The 17,500-nt window shown below is 56.3% G+C and overlaps 7 protein-coding genes across 7 annotated transcripts in view; 2 read left to right on the top strand and 5 right to left on the bottom strand.

The window, feature by feature from the left end:
- Nucleotides 1-30: 30 nt before the first annotated feature.
- PTSG_02091 (uncharacterized protein) lies at nt 31-1,703 on the bottom strand. Its single transcript, XM_004996519.1, has one exon. It carries the CDS (start codon nt 1,344-1,346, stop codon nt 237-239), a length of 1,110 nt encoding a protein of 369 aa, XP_004996576.1. The 5' UTR covers nt 1,347-1,703; the 3' UTR covers nt 31-236.
- Nucleotides 1,704-2,272: 569 nt separating this feature from the next.
- Nucleotides 2,273-3,403, bottom strand: PTSG_02090 (uncharacterized protein; the record flags this gene model as incomplete). The annotated part of the gene is made up of 1 exon (XM_004996518.1): nt 2,273-3,403. The coding sequence occupies one exon, from the start codon at nt 3,401-3,403 to the stop codon at nt 2,273-2,275; it is 1,131 nt and encodes a 376-aa protein (XP_004996575.1).
- Nucleotides 3,404-3,816: 413 nt separating this feature from the next.
- On the top strand, nt 3,817-5,206 carry PTSG_02089 (uncharacterized protein). The gene has a single exon (XM_004996517.1). The coding sequence runs from the start codon at nt 4,220-4,222 to the stop codon at nt 4,979-4,981; it is 762 nt and encodes a 253-aa protein (XP_004996574.1). The 5' UTR covers nt 3,817-4,219; the 3' UTR covers nt 4,982-5,206.
- Nucleotides 5,207-5,442: 236 nt separating this feature from the next.
- On the bottom strand, nt 5,443-8,253 carry PTSG_02088 (uncharacterized protein). Its single transcript, XM_004996516.1, has 3 exons — nt 6,967-8,253; nt 6,766-6,792; nt 5,443-6,379 (listed from the first exon to the last, which is right to left on the bottom strand). The coding sequence occupies exons 1-3, from the start codon at nt 8,239-8,241 to the stop codon at nt 5,528-5,530; spliced, it is 2,154 nt and encodes a 717-aa protein (XP_004996573.1). The 5' UTR covers nt 8,242-8,253; the 3' UTR covers nt 5,443-5,527.
- A 38-nt stretch (nt 8,254-8,291) lies between these two features.
- Nucleotides 8,292-10,627, top strand: PTSG_02087 (uncharacterized protein). Its single transcript, XM_004996515.1, has 5 exons — nt 8,292-8,987; nt 9,345-9,419; nt 9,584-9,662; nt 9,924-10,073; nt 10,385-10,627. The coding sequence occupies exons 1-5, from the start codon at nt 8,470-8,472 to the stop codon at nt 10,514-10,516; spliced, it is 954 nt and encodes a 317-aa protein (XP_004996572.1). The 5' UTR covers nt 8,292-8,469; the 3' UTR covers nt 10,517-10,627.
- A 227-nt stretch (nt 10,628-10,854) lies between these two features.
- Nucleotides 10,855-16,354, bottom strand: PTSG_02086 (uncharacterized protein). Its single transcript, XM_004996514.1, has 13 exons — nt 16,134-16,354; nt 15,621-15,879; nt 15,364-15,431; nt 14,923-15,175; nt 14,614-14,691; nt 14,285-14,330; nt 14,003-14,140; nt 13,702-13,759; nt 13,321-13,443; nt 12,913-12,999; nt 12,517-12,690; nt 11,830-12,281; nt 10,855-11,549 (listed from the first exon to the last, which is right to left on the bottom strand). The coding sequence occupies exons 1-13, from the start codon at nt 16,170-16,172 to the stop codon at nt 11,138-11,140; spliced, it is 2,187 nt and encodes a 728-aa protein (XP_004996571.1). The 5' UTR covers nt 16,173-16,354; the 3' UTR covers nt 10,855-11,137.
- Nucleotides 16,355-16,854: 500 nt separating this feature from the next.
- The window catches only part of PTSG_02085 (uncharacterized protein), a 6,231-nt gene continuing 5,585 nt past the window's right edge, over nt 16,855-17,500 (bottom strand). The window contains exons 14-15 of the mRNA XM_004996513.1: nt 17,236-17,313; nt 16,855-17,070 (exon numbers count right to left, since the gene is read on the bottom strand). Coding sequence (XP_004996570.1) covers nt 16,960-17,070; nt 17,236-17,313 — 189 coding nt within the window. The 3' untranslated portion in view covers nt 16,855-16,959. The remainder of the gene's footprint in view (nt 17,071-17,235; nt 17,314-17,500) is intronic.

Here is a 17,500-nt window from a genome sequence, read left to right as displayed (position 1 = left end):
CACAAAAGCCACAGTTCTTGCTGTGCTGGATGGTGTTCGTTTGTGTTTTTACGTTTGTTGCAACTGTCCAGTTCACACGAATAAATGAGCTGGCGTGTTGACAGGAGTGTTGAAGGGCAGGTTGTTGAAAACAGTCACATTACACAAAGCACACAAGCAAGCGAACAGGCAATGCGCAAGCAGCAAACACCACAATGCTGATACAGGGGCATCAGCAAAGGACAAAACCACACGACTCATCCGAACAGCCACGTCACAAGCCGAACGAGTGCGCCCCGTTGGCCGCCGCCAACACCACCGCCACCACCGCTGGAGGGCTGGGCTGCACTGCCTTCGCCTTCATCAGCGCCATCACCTCCACCACCACTGCCGCCGCCGCCGCTGCTAGTGCCGTGGCCGTTTGCTTCCTCGTCGTCGTCATCGTCGTCTGTTGTTGGCGCAGGATATGCGCCCCAGAGAAGACCCGCAGCCAGCAGGCCAAGGCTGCCAATGATGGAGGAGAAGGCGAGGAAGTCCTCGGCGAGTTTGTGGCGCTCGTCCACCAGTTCCGTTGTTGTTGTCGTAGTCGTTGAGATGTTTGTTGACGTAGTTGGACCGACAGTCGTTGCGGTAGTGGTGTTGGTTGAGGTGGTGGTGGTGGGCGGGGATGCTGTTGTTGTTGCGGATGTTGTGGTCGGGGTGTCCTCCGACGGCTCGAAGGTGAAGGTAACGTAGCAGCCCATGCCGACCATGGCCATGCACAAGAGGATGGTCAGCACAAGCGTGATGACCGCCATGATTAGAGCGCATCTCTTGTGTTTGAACCACAGGTTGACTGCTCGCCTGACGGGGTGCACGTTGTATTGCTGGTCGTCATCTTGCTTCTGTTTGCAGCAAATGGTCGACGAAAACCGCTGCCAGCGCGTCTCTTTCTTCTCGGGAGTCAGCGAGAGTACTGTGAAGTCGCCTTCGTCCTGCTTCTGGTCAGGTGATGGAAGGTCCTTGCGGAGCTGTGTTATCAGCCGTTGGAGATCTGCCTTGGCCTTCTTGGCGATGACACCTCTCGGCGTGTTCGTCAGCGCTTGTAACAGGCGCCGCAAGAACTCCTTTTCCTTCTCCCTTTCTTCCTGCTTCTTCTTTTTCTCGTCGTCGCTATCGTCTGGCTTCTCGGGGTGCCCTCCAAGCTCAACCAGAGGTTGCTGCTGTTGCTGCGGTTGCTGCTGTTGCTGCTGTTGCTGCTGTTGCTGAGGTTCTTCCGGTGGCAGTTCCTCTTGGTGGGCGAGAAGGTGGGCGACTTCCAGCCGTTCCTTCATCGGCTTCTTTGGCAACTTGTTGCGCTTGCGCGAGGAGCGTGACTTGGGTGGCATGGTGCGTTGATGGCGGCTTATGGGTTGGAGGGCTTGCTTCCTGGCTTGGGTGTTGGATGGAGGTCTTGTGTTCCAGTGACGACGCGGAAAATGAGCCAGACCACCACCCGCACGACCTCATCTGCCATCGAACAACAAGCAGGCCAGACAGACAAGCCACGAAGCAAGCTCCTGCTCCTTAGCCTTCACCCAGTCATGTTTGTTCCTCGTGGCTCCCACAAACGCAACATATGTTTGTGTCGACGGAAAAGTTACTTCTGTGATGTGGGTTTCATCAGCATGCCGGTGGGACACATGGGACACATGGGACACATGGGGCAAATGGGCAAAATATACGCAAGCGAAGTTTTGGAAGTGCATCCTCCTTTGAAGTCGACAACGCAACCAGCAACATCAAGCAAGCAAGCAAGCACGCGACACGCAAGCAAGCCCAGCTACCTTTTGTGCTGTGTGGTGGGGGCGCTGCTACCACTGCGGTCGCACGAGCTGGACCTTGGCTTGCAGAGGCAGGCCTGCGCAAGCTACTCCTAGCTACTCAATGCCCATCACTCAGGCTTGTGCTCTTGTGAGCTGTTGCAGGCTGGTTGAACGTGTGGGTGGGTAACTGGTTGAAGTGCTTCGAAGAAACTGCTTAAGCAGTGTCCTGTCGAAGGACACACTCAACATCAACCTATCAACAGACTCAACCGGTAGAGAAACTCAAGAAACTCAGCCACTCAGCAGCCCGCTTCCGCTCAGGTCAAGCGCTCAGGCACTCATCCCCCCCCCCCCCACCACCGAGTCCGGTCTTGCAACCGAGTTAACAAACACCTGTCTGAGGATTTATCTTGCAAGACGAAGCCACATGAGCAGTGGGAAGCAAGCAAACACGCAGAGGAAGGGGAAAACAAGCGAAAGAAAGAAAGGAAGTGGGCAGGGAAGCCAGTCTAGTCGCTGGAAAACACGCCCAGCGTTGACTGGGCAAGGTAAGAGATGAAGCCGACAACAACGCCCCAGATGATGAAGCCCGTGGAAACGGTGGTTGTGGTGTCGCCGGCGATGTGGTTGTAGATGCCAAAGATCAAGCAGGCCGCACACATGCAAAGGGCGAGGGCAAGAACGACCAGGGCGAATGTGTGGGCCTGCACCACTGCACGCCCTAACAGCGGCAGCTTGCCCCAGGGGCGGTAGTGTTTGAAAATCCAGTCGCTGGCTTCAGCGCCGTGTGGCGGCTTCCGTGCAAACGCAATGTCGCCGTCCGCGTAAGGAGGGGCCCACTTGAACATCTTGGACAGGGACTTGAGAATGGCCGCCAGGTCCTTCTTGGCATTTCGCTGGATGACAGTGTCTGGGGTCTCGCGCATCATCGTCAGCAGCACTTGTATCCGCTCCCTCTCGGCATCCGAAAGCCGGAGCATTGGCGTTGGTGGCGTCGGTGGCGTTGTTGGTGAGGGCGGGCCTTGTGGTTGTGGTTTGGAAGGTTGTCCGGCAGCGACGCAAGAGAAACCGGAATCACGCGTGTTGAGAAAAGGTGGTTGTTGTGGCGGCTGCATTAGCGTGGCTGAGTTGGGGTGAGCGACGGGAAGGTGCAGTACATGGGAGCCGCCCGTGAAATCAACCTCACGGCGCGGTGCGTCAGGGGTGCTTCCTCGTTCCAGGTCTGTTGTGCTGTGCCTCCGCTCACTGGAGCCCACGCTCGTGGTGCTGAGCGCCGACACAGGCTCTCCTGTCCAGGGTGCTGCTTGAGTGTCTGAATGCCCATTGCGCATGGACCCACGCGGTGCATTTGCTGTTGCTCTTCGCTCCAGCTCAAGCCGTATCCGCACTTCATCGTCATGAGCGTGGGCAGCCACTTGCCTGTTGTGCAACGTTGCTGGGTCCACATCACCGTCAAGGACCTCGTCAAGGACCTCGTGCATATCATAAGTATCGAAATAGTAGTCGTTGTCGTCATGCTGCTGCGCGTGGCGCTGGCCATCATCCCCGTCATCATCGCCAACCTCACTCCGTGAAGGTAGGGCCGATCCCTCTGGTGAACTCGCAGCGAGGGCGCGCGCATGTCTCCTTCCTCTTGACATGTCTGTGTGTGTGTGTGTGTGTGTGTGTGTGTGTGTGTGTGTGTGTGTGTGTGTGTGTGTGTATGTGTGTGTGTGTGTGTGTGTGTGACGTTGGTGTGAATGGCGGCCGTCTTTCCACAATGTCACATCGGTCACACTGTGCTTGCATTTCTTGTTTGATTGCGTGTGGGGATGGCCATTCCTTATGTACTTCTGTGAGTGCACTTCCCATGCTTTCATCGCGTGCAGCCTACATTTTGTTCGCATCCGCGTTTTGGAAGTGTGGTGTTTCGTTCGAATACATAGGATTTGCCCCGTCCCCGTCACACCGTGATGAATGTGACATGATGGCGATGAAAGCAGATGCAAAAGTAATGTGTTGTTGTAAACAGCAATGGCACACGACACGCAAGGAACAGAAGCAATATCACCCCCGAGAATAGGAGAATTGATGCAAGCCAGGTGTCACATCACTCGCTCACGGTGCCTGCAGGCAGCCAAGCAAGGCAGCCCAGCCAGCCCAGCTTGCAGACTTACAAACCTGCACCAGTGTTCCAAGAACGAATGCCATTTTTCCTCCGATCCACACGCCAACAAGTCACCCAAGCACCCAAGCAAGCAAGGCGAACACTCATTGGAGCATTGGCAGGAACGCGCGAGTGTGAGGATTGTTTGACGGTCGTTTTGGCGAATCAAGTGCGCAGCAACAACCGCCGCAGTAGCCACGCACATCAAGGAGACTGACCGCGCATCGTACATTGGAGCAAGGTCAAGCTGAGTAGCACATCAGCCCCTTTGACAACAACAGCAGCAGCAGCCTGACACCACACCACAAGGATGAGGATCAACTTTGTGAGTGAGACTTACCGGAAAGCCTTCCCGTTCTTGCGGGAGCGGTTCGACATGCTCGGCCAGTACCTGGGCGAAACAGACAGCGAGGACATCCTCGATGACGTCGAGGACGAGCTCAAGGACATGCTGCAGGACCTGCTGGACAACAAACTCCCCTTTGGCTCGTCAAGATACTCCGTCGTTCACACGGATCATTTGTCGGAGCGGCTGGAGCGGAAGCTTCGCCGATACAAGAACTTGAAGGAGCACCTGTCTTATGGCATGAGCGTGTTCGCCATTTGCGCAGTCATGGCCATGTGCTACGGCATGGGTATTGTGGCCATGATTCTCGCCCACCGTAACAAGAAGGACGTGGACAACAAGAGCGCACAGGCCTTGCTTGGCTTCTCTGGCCTGCTGGCCAGCGTCTCCGTCATGGCTGCTGGACTCATCTTCAAGAGGAGCAAACACAAGCAAGATGCCGCAGAGAAAGCAGCAAAGACCAAGGAACAGGCCGACGAGGAGGACGAGGGGAGCAACCAGGAGGGCAAGGGCGAGTCTGGTGGCAAGCAGGGGGAAGGGGGCAGTGACAAGGATGGCAACGAGAAGGGGGACAAGGACCAGTCTCGTGGCCAGGGCCAGGAGACTGAGGGCGGAGAAGAAACGTCTGATGGTGGTGGCGAGGGTGATGGCGATGAGGGCAACGGTGGCGCACGTGCGAGGGGTACCCACAACACGGGTGAAATGCTTAACGCCAGCGAAGTCTAAGCTCTGACAGCGAGGGCCAGTACGGTGCCCTGGTGCCCCCATTGACCCTGTTTTGTATGCGTGTTTCTCACCTCTTCTGTCTCTGCAACTCTCATCTCAAACCATGCTCCAGCCTGGGGTTTGCAGTGGTTCTTCCACGCACTCGTTCTTCTTGTTCATTCATCCATTTCTCCATTCGTTGCGCACGTAGTATATCCACCACGAATACACTCAATGCGAACAGCCCGAACGCGTGAAAGAAGAGAGAGCGCTAAAACAACCACCAAGTGGACGTGGCAGAGAATAAAAGTACCGCATGCCACAGGGAGGGCTGGAGGGGCGCCCAAACACGCAACAGACAGGCAGGCAGACGTACAGGCAGACAGAGGCAAACAAACAGACACACAGACAAACAAGGTTTCGCCCACACACACACACACACACACACACACACACACACACACACACACACACACACACAGACAGACAGACAGACAGACAGACAGACAGACAGACACACACACACACAGACCACCAGACAAACAGGTGCACTCCCCCCACACACGCTCACATGCCTTTACGCCATGTGGGCACCTTGAGCTTTGGTGGGGCGCGGGAGATGACCTGGCCGCCTTGCTTGGTGGTGTCCTTCTTCCTGTTCTTCGCTGCTTCGTTGAGTCGCAGAAGGCGGCCAGGATCGCGCTTCACCTTCACCGTCGACGCCACCTTGCTGCGCAGGGCGTCCAGCCGCTGGGCGCGCGCCTGCGCCTCCTCCTCGGCCTTACGCTGCTTCTCCAGCCGTGCCCGCATGCGCTCCTCATCTCGCCGCCGCAGCCGCTGCAGGTCGTGATTGGACGGCTTTGCCGCCGCAGCCTCCACCTTTCTCCTCTGCGCCTCGGCCTCCTCCCGCGCCCGCTGCTCCGCCTCTCGCACCCGCCGGTATGCGGACACCTGCTTCTTCAGCGCGCGCTGCCGCTGCTCTTCCTCCTGCCGCGCTTGCTCCTCCTTCTCCCGCTCCCGCCTGGCCTGCTCCTGCTCTGCCTTGCGCCGCTCCTCGGCCTGCCGCCTGCGCCACGCCGCCACCTCCCGCGCCTTCTCTCGCTGCCGCTGCCGCCTCGCCTCCTCCTGCCTGCGCTGCCGAGCCTCTCCGCTCTGGTCGTCGTCCCGGCCCTTGGCCTGCATCGCCTTGGCCATGCGCGCCCTCTCCTCCTCCTGCTCCCGCCGCCACGCCGCAATCGCTGCCTTGTACTTGCGCCGCAGCTCAACCAGCGTCGCGTACCACTGCTCGTGCTCCTCTGCGTCTGCCTGCGACTTGCCCACGAGCGCCTCCGCCACCGCCCCAGCCAGCCCCGCCTTGTCTCCCTTGTGCTGCTTGCGCAGGCGAAGGAACACGTTGTGGTCTGGGTGAGTGAACTTCACCTACTATATGACCCGTCAGCCTACATGGTCATTTGGCAACAGGCTCATGTAAGAGCAACTCCCCCCCTTCGGTCCTGAGGATCAACAATTCTTTTGCAAACCCTGAATAGATTTATGAGTACAAGGCAGGTCGATGTCGATCGTATAGTAGTTCGCAGAAAGGTACTGCCCTAGTCTTTACCACATATGGCACATCTGAGAGTGGTCTCGTTAAAACGCCACCTAAACCCGGTTATCTTCCTTTGCGTCATCAAGGTGGGCGCACATTCTGGACAGAGTTTTGCATTAAAACAAACTTCGTACCACGAGAACGTCAGTTTTTAGCAAAAAACTTGAGGTCCCTCAGAGTTGCGACATTTGAATTATACACCTAAACGCACACTCACCCTGGATTGTTGTACAGGCTCAAGGTCCTGGGGGGTGATTTGCGCGGTAAGGGAAATGGAATAGTCTGAACCCGTCCCACGCCCCGCGCGACTGTACGAGTTCTACCTTGTAATTGAGCAGCCGAATGGCATGACACGTGCACCGAATTTGTAAGGCGCGGACGGGATATAACAAGAACTGCAGGAAGTAATCGCGCAGACTTGATCACTGAGACTAGTGCGCCGCTGCTGCTGCCGCCTCCGCCGCTCCTCTGCCCGCCGCCTGTCCTCCTCCTGCCACTGGCCAAACCGGTCCCCAGACAGCACCAGCTCGCGCGCCAGCGCCGCCTCGTCTCGCAGCAGCGCATCGTACTGCGTCATCTGCCGCTGCTTGAACGCGTCGATGTTGCTCTCCACATTCTCCATCGTCTCCTGCACCTTGGCCAGCATGTGCTGGGAGCGGCTGGTGCCGTACGGCTCTGTTGTGGCGTCCCCTTCCTGCAGCAGCTGGTGCTGGTGCTGGTGCTGGACGAGGTTGTTGGTGAGGCCCACAAACTCATGCACGGACGCGCGGAGGCGGTCAATGCGGGCTACGAGCTGCTGGTGCTCCCTGGTGCGCTCATCCTGCGCGCGCACGTGCGTTGCGGAAAGCCGCAGGACGTGCTGATGCAGCTGCACCTCGTCTGGGCCCTGCACCGGTGGCCGTTGCAGGAACACGTCCAGTGGATGCTGCGCACTTCGCTCTTGCTCTCTGAGTCGGCGCAGCTGCTTGACAAACTGCGCAAAAGACTGCGGCCGCCGATAGCCTTCTGCATCGGCCGGGTTCTGCAGCAAGACCTCACGCGCAGCCTTTGCCAGGGACGATGAGGCGGCGGCAGCGGAGGAGGAGGAGGAGGCGACTCCTTGTGTTTCCTTTTTGTCTGTTGTTCCTTTGCGACTGGACCCAGCCTCTGCACCAGCGGTGCTGCTGTCATTGTGTCCTTGCATGGATCGTTGCTGAGCGCCCTCTTCGACAGCATCGCCTTTCTCGCTGTTGCGGTCGTTGTGGTTGTCGTGATTGTCGTCGTCACCATTGTCGCTGTCGTTTTGGCTGTCGCGGCCGCTGTTGTCACTGTCGTGATCACTGTAATTGTCGTCGTCACTGCCACTGTCGTGTCGGCTGTCGCGGTCGCTGTTGTCACTGCCATCGTCATCGCCATCGTCTTCATTCACGTCGTCTTCATGACTCCCCTCCTCAAAGTCATCATCATCATCATCATCATCATCATCATCATCATCATCATCATCATCATCATCATCATCATCCGAATACCCCGTGTAGTCGTTCTCATCCGTCATGCCGTTCAAAGCATCCGTGTGTTGCGTGGTGTCGGCATCCCTGTCGTGGTTGCCGCGCACACGGCTCTTGGTGCCATCACCACCACCACCACTGTCATCACCACCGCCACGATCACCCACGCGTTGTAACGGTGGTTGCGCTGTTCCTCTGCTTGTCATCGTCGTTCCTTGGTCGGCCGATAATTGGATGAAATCATTCACAAATCGTCCAAACTCCAGCCAAACATCCCCGCTTGCTCGCTCGCTCAGCATCCACACCACACCACGTCCACCAGCGCCCACCTGCCTCCTTCTTTGCCTCCCTCGCCCGTCGTCCTCATCAACCTTCACAAGCAACCACACACCTCTTCTCCGTCTTGAGCTTCATCAAAGGTTTGAACCGGGACAATGGATAGTGCCGACAAAGTGCTGGCCATGCGACAAGAGTGGGTGTCCTTTGTCAACTCGTTGACGTCGCTGAACTTGGACGCAACAGAGTTTGACCCGCAAGCCACGGGCAAGCGCGCATCGCCGTACGTGTCGCTGCCACACGACCGCACGCTGCGCGAGTACGTGTGGGAGACCTCAACAGACGCCCGTCAGTGCCAGTCTTACCTTGCGGGTGGCAGGCACAGCTCGCAATCCAGCCCCACAGTCCACGGTATTCGCACGCAGGCATCCTTCTCCGCTTCCACGCGGCGCAGGTCCTCACTTCGAGCGCACCCCCTCGTTGAGGAAGGCGCCACGTCCCCAATGTCCACACCGCCCTCTGCGAGCAGGCCCACATCCCACCACAGCAGCTCGCTCTCCTCCGATCCGCGGCGCTACTCTGGGGCATCCACGTCCTCAGCGGCTGCACGCACTGACAGATCATCGCCCCGGATGACACCAGGCATTCAGCGCGGTGCAAACAGGCAACAAACCCTGTGAGTTAGACGCAATGATTCAAGTTTGAAGGCGGGAAGGGGGGTTGGTACCTTTGAATGGTGCACTTGTGGGTATGTGTGTGTGTGTGTGTGCGCGCGCGCGCGTGCATGTGTGGTGTGTGATGTGCATGTTGTGTGTTGTGTATGGTGTGTGTTTGTGTGGTGTGTGATGTGCGTGTTGTGTGTTGTGTGTGGTGTGTGATGTGCGTGTTGTGTGTTGTGTTTGTCCCATCTTCATGTGTGTGTGTGTGTGTGTGTGGTTTCGTGACAACGTCGCTTGAGCAGACATGAATCTCTGTGTTGCTGTCTCGAATATCAAATCTGACAATGCGTGTGCCCTGTTCTCCTGGCACACAGGCAGCCTCGTCGAACCGGTGCGACTCCGGCAGGAACACCACCAGCGAGGTCATCGTCCATGTCGCAAGCAACAAGGTCCGTGTGTGCAAGCAGTCTCAGCATGCAACGTATCTCCCCCCCCCTCTGCGAATGTCTTACCCTCGGTGCCCTCGAAACAACAACCCCCCTCCCATTCATTCTCCATCCTTACCCCACCCAACCGTGCTTTTCCTCCCTTTGTCTCACCTCGTTGCCCTCAGGCCGGCTGATCCCGGTGTTGCCCGCATGAGCAAGGCCCTCATGAACTTTGTCTATTACCACCCAGGCATTTCGCGCGAGGTGCGCGAGGGGGAGTGTGCGCCTGTGTATGTGTGTGAGGGAGTGTGTGAGTCTGTGTGTGTGTGTGTGTGTGCGTGATTGTCTGTGATTGCCTGTGATTGTGTATGGGCGTGTGACATGTGAGATTTGTCCTGAACAGACGGTCAGCTTTCAGTTTCACACACACACACACACACACACACACACACACACACACACACACACACACACACACACACACACACACACACACACACACACACACACACACGAATGAAACAGCAAGCGGAGGCGCTGATGAAGGGGCAGCCGTACGGGACGTACCTGCTGCGGGATGGATCGAACCACCGCGGGTTTAGCCTCTCTGCCATCGACACGTCAAACATCATCAGACACTTTCGCGTCTGTCTCCTCCCCACAAACAAACTCCAGGTGTGTGCGTGTGTGTGTGTGTGTGTGTGTGTGTGTGTGTGTGTGTGTGTGTGTGTGTGTGTGTGTGTGTGTGTGTGTGTGTGTGTGTGTGTGTGTGTGTGGTTTTGCACGTATTTTATGGTTTGTTTTCTTTTTTCGTGCACATGCCCACCCAACTGTTGTTCTCCTTTGTTTTCTTCTGCACCACGCCCTCACCATCCTCATCCCCATTCACGATGACTCCCACCATCCTCATTCACCTACCACCCCTTTCAATCACCACCACCCCTTTCAATCACCACCACCCCTTTCAATCACCACCACCCCGCCAGATTCTGCACTGCGACTCCGTCTTTGACGACATGCAGTCGCTGGTCGAGTACTACCAGAGCCAAAACATTGGCGAGACAACGTCCCGCTGTCTCCGCCCGCTCGCACGCTACTTCCAGGTCTCCTACGATTGAGCCGGCTGGGTGTGCTCGTATGCATTTGCGTACCAGCACGCATGTGTGAGTGTGTGTATGCATTTGCGTACCTGTACGCATGTGTGTGTGTGTGTATGCATTTGCGTACCTGTACGCATGTGTGTGTGTGTGTGTGTGTGTGTGTGTGTGTGCGTGCGCACGCGCGCGCGTTTCTTGCGCTCGGCGTGGTGCATGCGCGGTGTTGCGCTTACGCAACCACTTCTTCGCTTAGCCAAGGGCCTTCTTGCCCCTTTTGTCGCACTTTTGCTGTAGCGTTTTGTTCTCCTTGCTCTCTTTCCCTCGTTATCCCCCCCCCAACAAACAGTTTCTGCTGTACATCGCTTGACACACGCGCATGCACGCAAGCAACTGGCGTTCTTTCGCGTTCGTTCTATTCATTGAAGGATGGCTGAAGCACAACAACACAAAGACCAACACGGCAGGTACAGATGGTGGATAGAAGTGGGGAGGTGGGAACAGGAGGAGGCACAAACCCCAACTTACACACACTGTACAGAACGATGAGGGAAGGGGGGGGGGGTGGAGAAGGTGGAGGTGGAACGACTAACGAGGGGTTTGGTGAGGGCGAGGGAAGCAAGTAAAAAGCACACCAATCGCAGGTCACTTGCGGGACTTCGCGAGCTCTTGCGCAACGAAATCAAAGGCGTCTGCCTTCTTCGTCTTTGGGGGTGTGGATGTGTTTGTTCGCCCGTTCTGCGCTGCTGCTGCCGTTGTTGGCGGCTGTGCTGCCATCATCGCCGGCATCATCATGCCACCGCCTTGCATGGGCATCTGCATGCGCTGCTGCTGCTGCTGCTGCTGCTGCTGCTGCTGCATCATCATCATCTGTTGCATTTGCATCTGCTGCTGCATGCTGGGCTGCATCATCATCCCCGGCATCTGCTGCTGTGGCGTCTGCTGCTGTGAATACAGTGACGACAGGTCAAACCCGGACTGCGACGGCTGCTGCTGCTGCTGTGTCTGCTGCTGCTGTGGCTGTTGTGTAGAGTTGCCGAGGAGCGAGGCAAATGCACTGCAATATCCGTCGAGATAGACAGCAAAGCAGCGTGTGAGCAATGGGGCGAGGAGACGTGGCACAGGTGTGACGAGGGTGTGGCAGAGGTGTGGTGAATGCATGACACAAAGGTGACTAAAATGGCACAGAAACCGACAAGAACAAACCCGGGCACTCAGACAGGTGGACAGAGCCACCCAGACATATTCAGACAAACAAACAAACACACACACACACACACACACACACACACACACACACACACACACACACACAAACACCACATACCCTTGCCTACCTTGGCTGGTGAGATTGCTGGGGTGTGGGCGCGTTGCCGGCGTTGTTGCTGCCCAAGAAGACATCACCAAGATCAAGCAGGCTCCCGCTGCCCTGGTTGCCATTCACCTCCTGCTTCACTGTTTCCCCCACAGCTTGCTGCTGCTGCTGCTGCTGATCGCCTGTTGCCAGCGCCATCCCCGAGAAGAGGGATGATCCCCCCGTGCTGCCGCCTGTCGTCGTTGTCGTTGTAGTGGTGGACGTGGTGTCGTCGCCCATGTCCAGCAGGCTGCCACTACTCTGCTGCTGTGGTGCTGTGGTGACTGCTGGTGCGGCGGCGGTAGTGGCAGTCGTTGCACCGCCAAGCGACATGCCTGAGAAGAGGGATGTTGGCGTCGTCTGCTCGCTCTGCTGCTGTCGCTGTTGTCCGCCCAGCAGTTCCTCCAGCCCGCCACTTGCAGGCGCCGGCTCATCCTGGGTTGTTTGTGTGTGTGTGTGTGTGTGTTTGTGTGTGTGTGTGTGTGTGTGTGTGTGTGTGTGTGTGTGTGTGTGTTTGTGTATGTGAATTTAAAAATGTGCACCAATGTGTGTGTGCATGTATGCGCCAGTGTGTGTGTGTGTGCGCGTCCACATTTGAGTGTGAACGTGCTTGCGTGACAACAACACACTCAGACATGCATGGATCATTGACGCCCTCACAAACGCGCACCAGATCAAGCAAGTTGGTTGGCGCAGCCGCTGGCTTTGACTGCTGCGATTGCTGCTGTTGGTCAGTGGCGCCAGCTTTGCTGCTTGAAAGGTAAGACTGCTCCTTCTGATCCAGAATGCGAATGATTTCGCGTGCCTTTTTCTTGATGCCGGCGTGGTCCCCAGCAACGTAGTCCTGGCGGGATAGAAGGGGGGGGGGGTGAAGGGGAAGAGAGATATGGGAAAAGGTGACAGACATGCATGTGTGTGTGTGTGTGTGTGTGTGTGTGTGTGTGTGTGTGTGTGTGTGTGTGTGTGTGTGTGTGTGTGTTCGGGCGTGAGTTGCAGTGGAGTGTATGATTGGACGCTTGCACTGTTGGGCCATCATCGCTTGTCTCCCTCCGGTACCAAGCCTGACCTCGAGGGGGTCCCTGATGGGGGCAAGGCACGCCTCGATGCCGATAATGTCCGAGCCGGCCAGCGCCTTCACCACATGCAGGATCCGCTGTGCAGGGAAGCAGAGAGAAGATGTGTGTGTGTGTGGGGGGGGGAGGGAGGGTCGTGTACGGATGTAAGGATTGAGCGAGGGTCATTATCACTGCAAGAGGCAAGGGGGGGGGGGTGGCACTTGGAAAGTCCACAGGAAACGAACAGAGAGAAGTGCAAAGGGGCGACGTTCAAAGGCACATGGACAGACAGACAGACAGACAGACAGACAGACAGACAGACAGACAGACAGACAGACAGGAAGTTGCACACAGACGCGCACACACACACACATAGCCCCCTCCCCTCTTCTGCACCACGTGTCTGTGTGTGCCAGCACCAGGGTCTCGCGGTCTGTGGCTGCAGCGTCGATACGGTCGAGCAGGGCGTCGGCGACCTGGTGCCCGTCAAGCGTCCGGCACTTGGACACAAACGCATCCAGATCCTGCTGCGGCGGCGCAACCTGCACGCAGGAGAATAGGGGGTGATCCAGGGAGAATGAGGTGAGCCAACGCATACGTGTGTGCGTGTGATTGCAAGTGGGAGAGTACGATGTCGTGGCGTGCATGTGTGTGTGTGTGTGCATGTGTGTGTGTGTGCATGTGTGTGTGTGTGTGTGTGTGTGTGTGTGTGTGTGTGTGTGTGTGTGTGTGTGTGTGTGTGTGTGTGTGTGTGTGTGTGTGTGGCAGACACGCCATGTGATATGGCAGGTTGCAAGGACCTTGACGCCGCCAGGTGCGGTGATGGTCTGCACGACGCGATCAATGTAGTCCGGATCCCTGCACGGGCAGTCCGCGCATGACAGCAACACGCACGTCAAAGTTGTGGCAAGGGAAGATGGGAGGGGAAGGACATAGGGAGGGGTATAGGTTGAGGACTTGCTCATCATACTCACTCACACACACACACACACACACACACACACACACAGCCACACAGACACACACACACACAGACACACACGCACACACAGACACAAACACACACAACCTCACACCCCCATACACCCCATGCACACACACGTTGAGATTGAGGAGTGCTCTGGCCCTGTGGCGGGCTCCTGCGGTGCGCGGTATGAACCACCGGGCCGCTGCAGCCCTCCAACGCGTCCAGAGGAAGTGGAGGGGGTGCCCGTGGTGCGGAAGGCACGCGCCATCTCGCTGGTGATGGTGGCAGTGGTGGTGATGATGGTGATGATGTGACCGAGTGCGGTGTGAGTGGCACGATGGACATGGTTGCAGTGATGTGATTGGGTGGCAAGGGCCAAGTGCAGCAAGAGGTGTGGTCGAGCAATGGAACTGCACCTGTGTGCGTTGTTGTGCATGGGCGTGTATCCGGCTGGCTCTTCGTCTGTTGATGCAAAGCAGGAGCACGGTCACAAAGGTGGAATGACGGCAATGCACCAGGTAAACTTGCATGTGCATACAATTAAAGACCATACTATAATCGTTACATTAACATTCACAGACAGACAGGTAGACATTCACAGACAGACAGACAGACATACAAACACACACGCACGCACAGACAGATAGACATTCACAGACAGACAGACAGACACAGACAACACACACACACACACAGACACAAGCCCTCCTCGTGTGGACACGGCGGAAATGGGTCATGGACGCACTCTTGTCGTTGAGGGCGGTGACGACGCGGTCTTTTGCCTGTGAGACGCGCGCTTTCATCTTGTCAACAAACGACTCCGCTGGGAAAGGAGGCAGTGTACCAAGATGTGTGGGTGGGTGGTTGGGTACGAGTGGTGGTGAGGTGATGACAAGGTGGTGGAGGCGCAGACACAGTCGAACAGCACTGCATAGACACAAACACAGATGTTCACACGCGTACACACACAGACACAGACAGACAGACACACACACACATGCATACAGGCACACAGACACACACCACAAACAGATACACACGCTTGGCGCCTCACATTTTGCTGGTCCGCTGCCCATCCCCCACATCTTCATGCCGGATGCGGAGGTGGTCTCCGTGTAGTAGTACTGCCCGAGGTTGGATGTGCTCGACGATGTGGACGACATGGCCTGCGACGCGGGCCGGGACGGCGGCTTGCTGAACGACGCACCCGAGCTGCCAAACGCGTCCTTCGCAATCGATGTCTTGCTTGCATCCGGCGGCGCACGCGGGCCGGTCGACTTGGGGTTGAACAGCGCCTCCATCAGTTTCTGGTGTGTGTGTGTGAGATGGTGTGTGTGTGTGTGTGATGGTGTGTGTGATGGTGAGTGTGTGATGGTGAGTGTGTGATGGTGTGTGAGTGTGATGGTGTGTGTGTGTGAAAGCATTGTCATGCTGATCATCACGCTTGGAGGACATGTTCAGCGCGTTGCAGGATTGCAGGAAACTCCATACTAACCGAAGCGTGCTCGCGCACTTGCTTGTTGAATGTATCCCCATGGAGGGGATCAACAGCGCCTTTGAACTCTGCACGAGTAGTTGAAAACAAGGGTACGCGCGTTAGTGGTTAATAATCGTGGTGGTCGTGGGGGTAGTGGAGTGTAGAGTGCAGGCAAAACTAAAAACACACACACACACACACACACAGAGCTACATACACACGTATCTACAGGCACACACACATGCATATGCACACACACACAGACGCTTCCGCACCCATTGCTTGGCGGATGTCGTCGCTGCGTCGCTGCAGGTCCTTGAAAAAGCCCTCGTGCCCCTTCTCCACGAGGTACTTGAGGATCTTGAGGGCCTTGATCTTCGTGTACACGGACTTCTTTTTGACGCGCGCCAGCAGGTAGTCCATGAGGTCCATGGACATTTGCGACGACTCAAACGTCAGCTTGGCAATGTCTGTGAACATGTATCCTGGTGTCGGGTCCGGCTTGTCCGAGGTGGCGCGGTTCAGCATCATCAGCTACAAAGGTGCAAATTGTGTGTGTGTGTGCGTGTGTGTGTGCGTGTGTGTGTGCGTGTGTGTGCGTGTGTGTGCGTGTGTGTGTGCGTGCGTACGTGTGGGCGCGCGCGCGTGCGTGTGTGTGTGTGTGTGTGTGTGTGAGTGAGCATCATGCCAATTACACACACACACACATATTGAACACTGGCATACACGGACATGCCATGGACGAACACTGGCATGAACACAAAACGAGCTCAGCCTCAAACACGAACCTGAGACCGCAGGGCAAAGTTGCGCTTGATGGAATCCATGGCCGTGGGTTCGCGCGTTTGTATGTGTCGGTATCTGTGTATGTGTGCTGGATGGACGGATGGATGGATGGAGGGATGGAGGGATGGACGGGTGGATGGATGGGATGCTTGGTAGTGTGGGTGGTTCAGCGCAGCACAACAACAACAGCACGAAGAGGTTCGTCGTCTCTCGCACACACAAAAAAGAGAATGGAGGCGCTTGATGCAATTTGTGCTGTCGCTCTCCAGTTGTCTTGTTGTTGTTGTGGTTGGTTGTTTGTTGTTGTTGTTGTTGATGACATGAACCAACACATGCACTTATCCCCACGACATGCACACACGCACCCATGCACTCACACATCCGTGTATATGTATTGTAACGAGCAAGCAAGCATTGGAAACCGAGACACGGGCTCATGTAACAGTCTGCGTGAAGCACGACGCAGAGGCAAACAGCGGGACGACAGTCGTCCAAACAACCAAGCAAGCAAGGCAGGAAGCAGTCAGTCATCATCATCATCATCATCAACAACAACAACATAAACAACAACAACAACAACAACAACAACAACAACAACAACAACAACAACAACAACAACTTAAACAACAACAACAACAACAAACAACAACAACAACAACAACAACAACAACAACAACAACAACAACAACAACAACAACAACAACAACAACAACAACAACAACAACAACAACAACAACAACAACAACAACACATACACACACACACACACACACAAACATAAGCGCATACACGCATGCACGCAAGCACCGCTGTTCTGCGGCTTCGGCATCACGACGTCGAGCGCGGCGCTTCAGATCCAATGCGCTCCCTCACAGACTTTCCAGTCGTTTTTCGCGAGCGCGCAATCACAGCGCTCAGATCATCCCACGCATATGCAATCTGGCAACGGGCAGCGGTAGCGGTGCAGGCTGTAACGTGAGCAGGAGCGTGAAGAGGAAACACGGAAGGTACACGGATACAAAGCGCCACCGAGCCACACGTGCTGTGCACAAACGGCAGACAAGACAGACAGACAGACAGACAGATAGATCCACATCCACTGACTGCGAGGAGGCGTTTGCTGTCCGTGGTCTGAGGAAGGACGCGCTTGATTGTTGAGTGGAATTCAGAATCGTCTGTCGTCTGTTGATGTTCGGACACACACACACACACACACACACACACACACACACACACACACACACACACACACACAACCCCCCCCCACACACGGGGCCAAAATGGTTGGGGGGGGGAAATGGGTGGTGTGGGGATCTCCCACCTGGTGTGCAAGTAGTTATTACGACCACCTCCCCCCCCCCCCCCCCCC

The sequence above is a fragment of the Salpingoeca rosetta genome (genome assembly GCF_000188695.1).
Source record: "Salpingoeca rosetta unplaced genomic scaffold supercont1.5, whole genome shotgun sequence".
NCBI classification, from domain to species: Eukaryota; class Choanoflagellata; order Craspedida; family Salpingoecidae; genus Salpingoeca; species Salpingoeca rosetta.
This window is presented reverse-complemented; position numbering and strand designations above follow the sequence as displayed.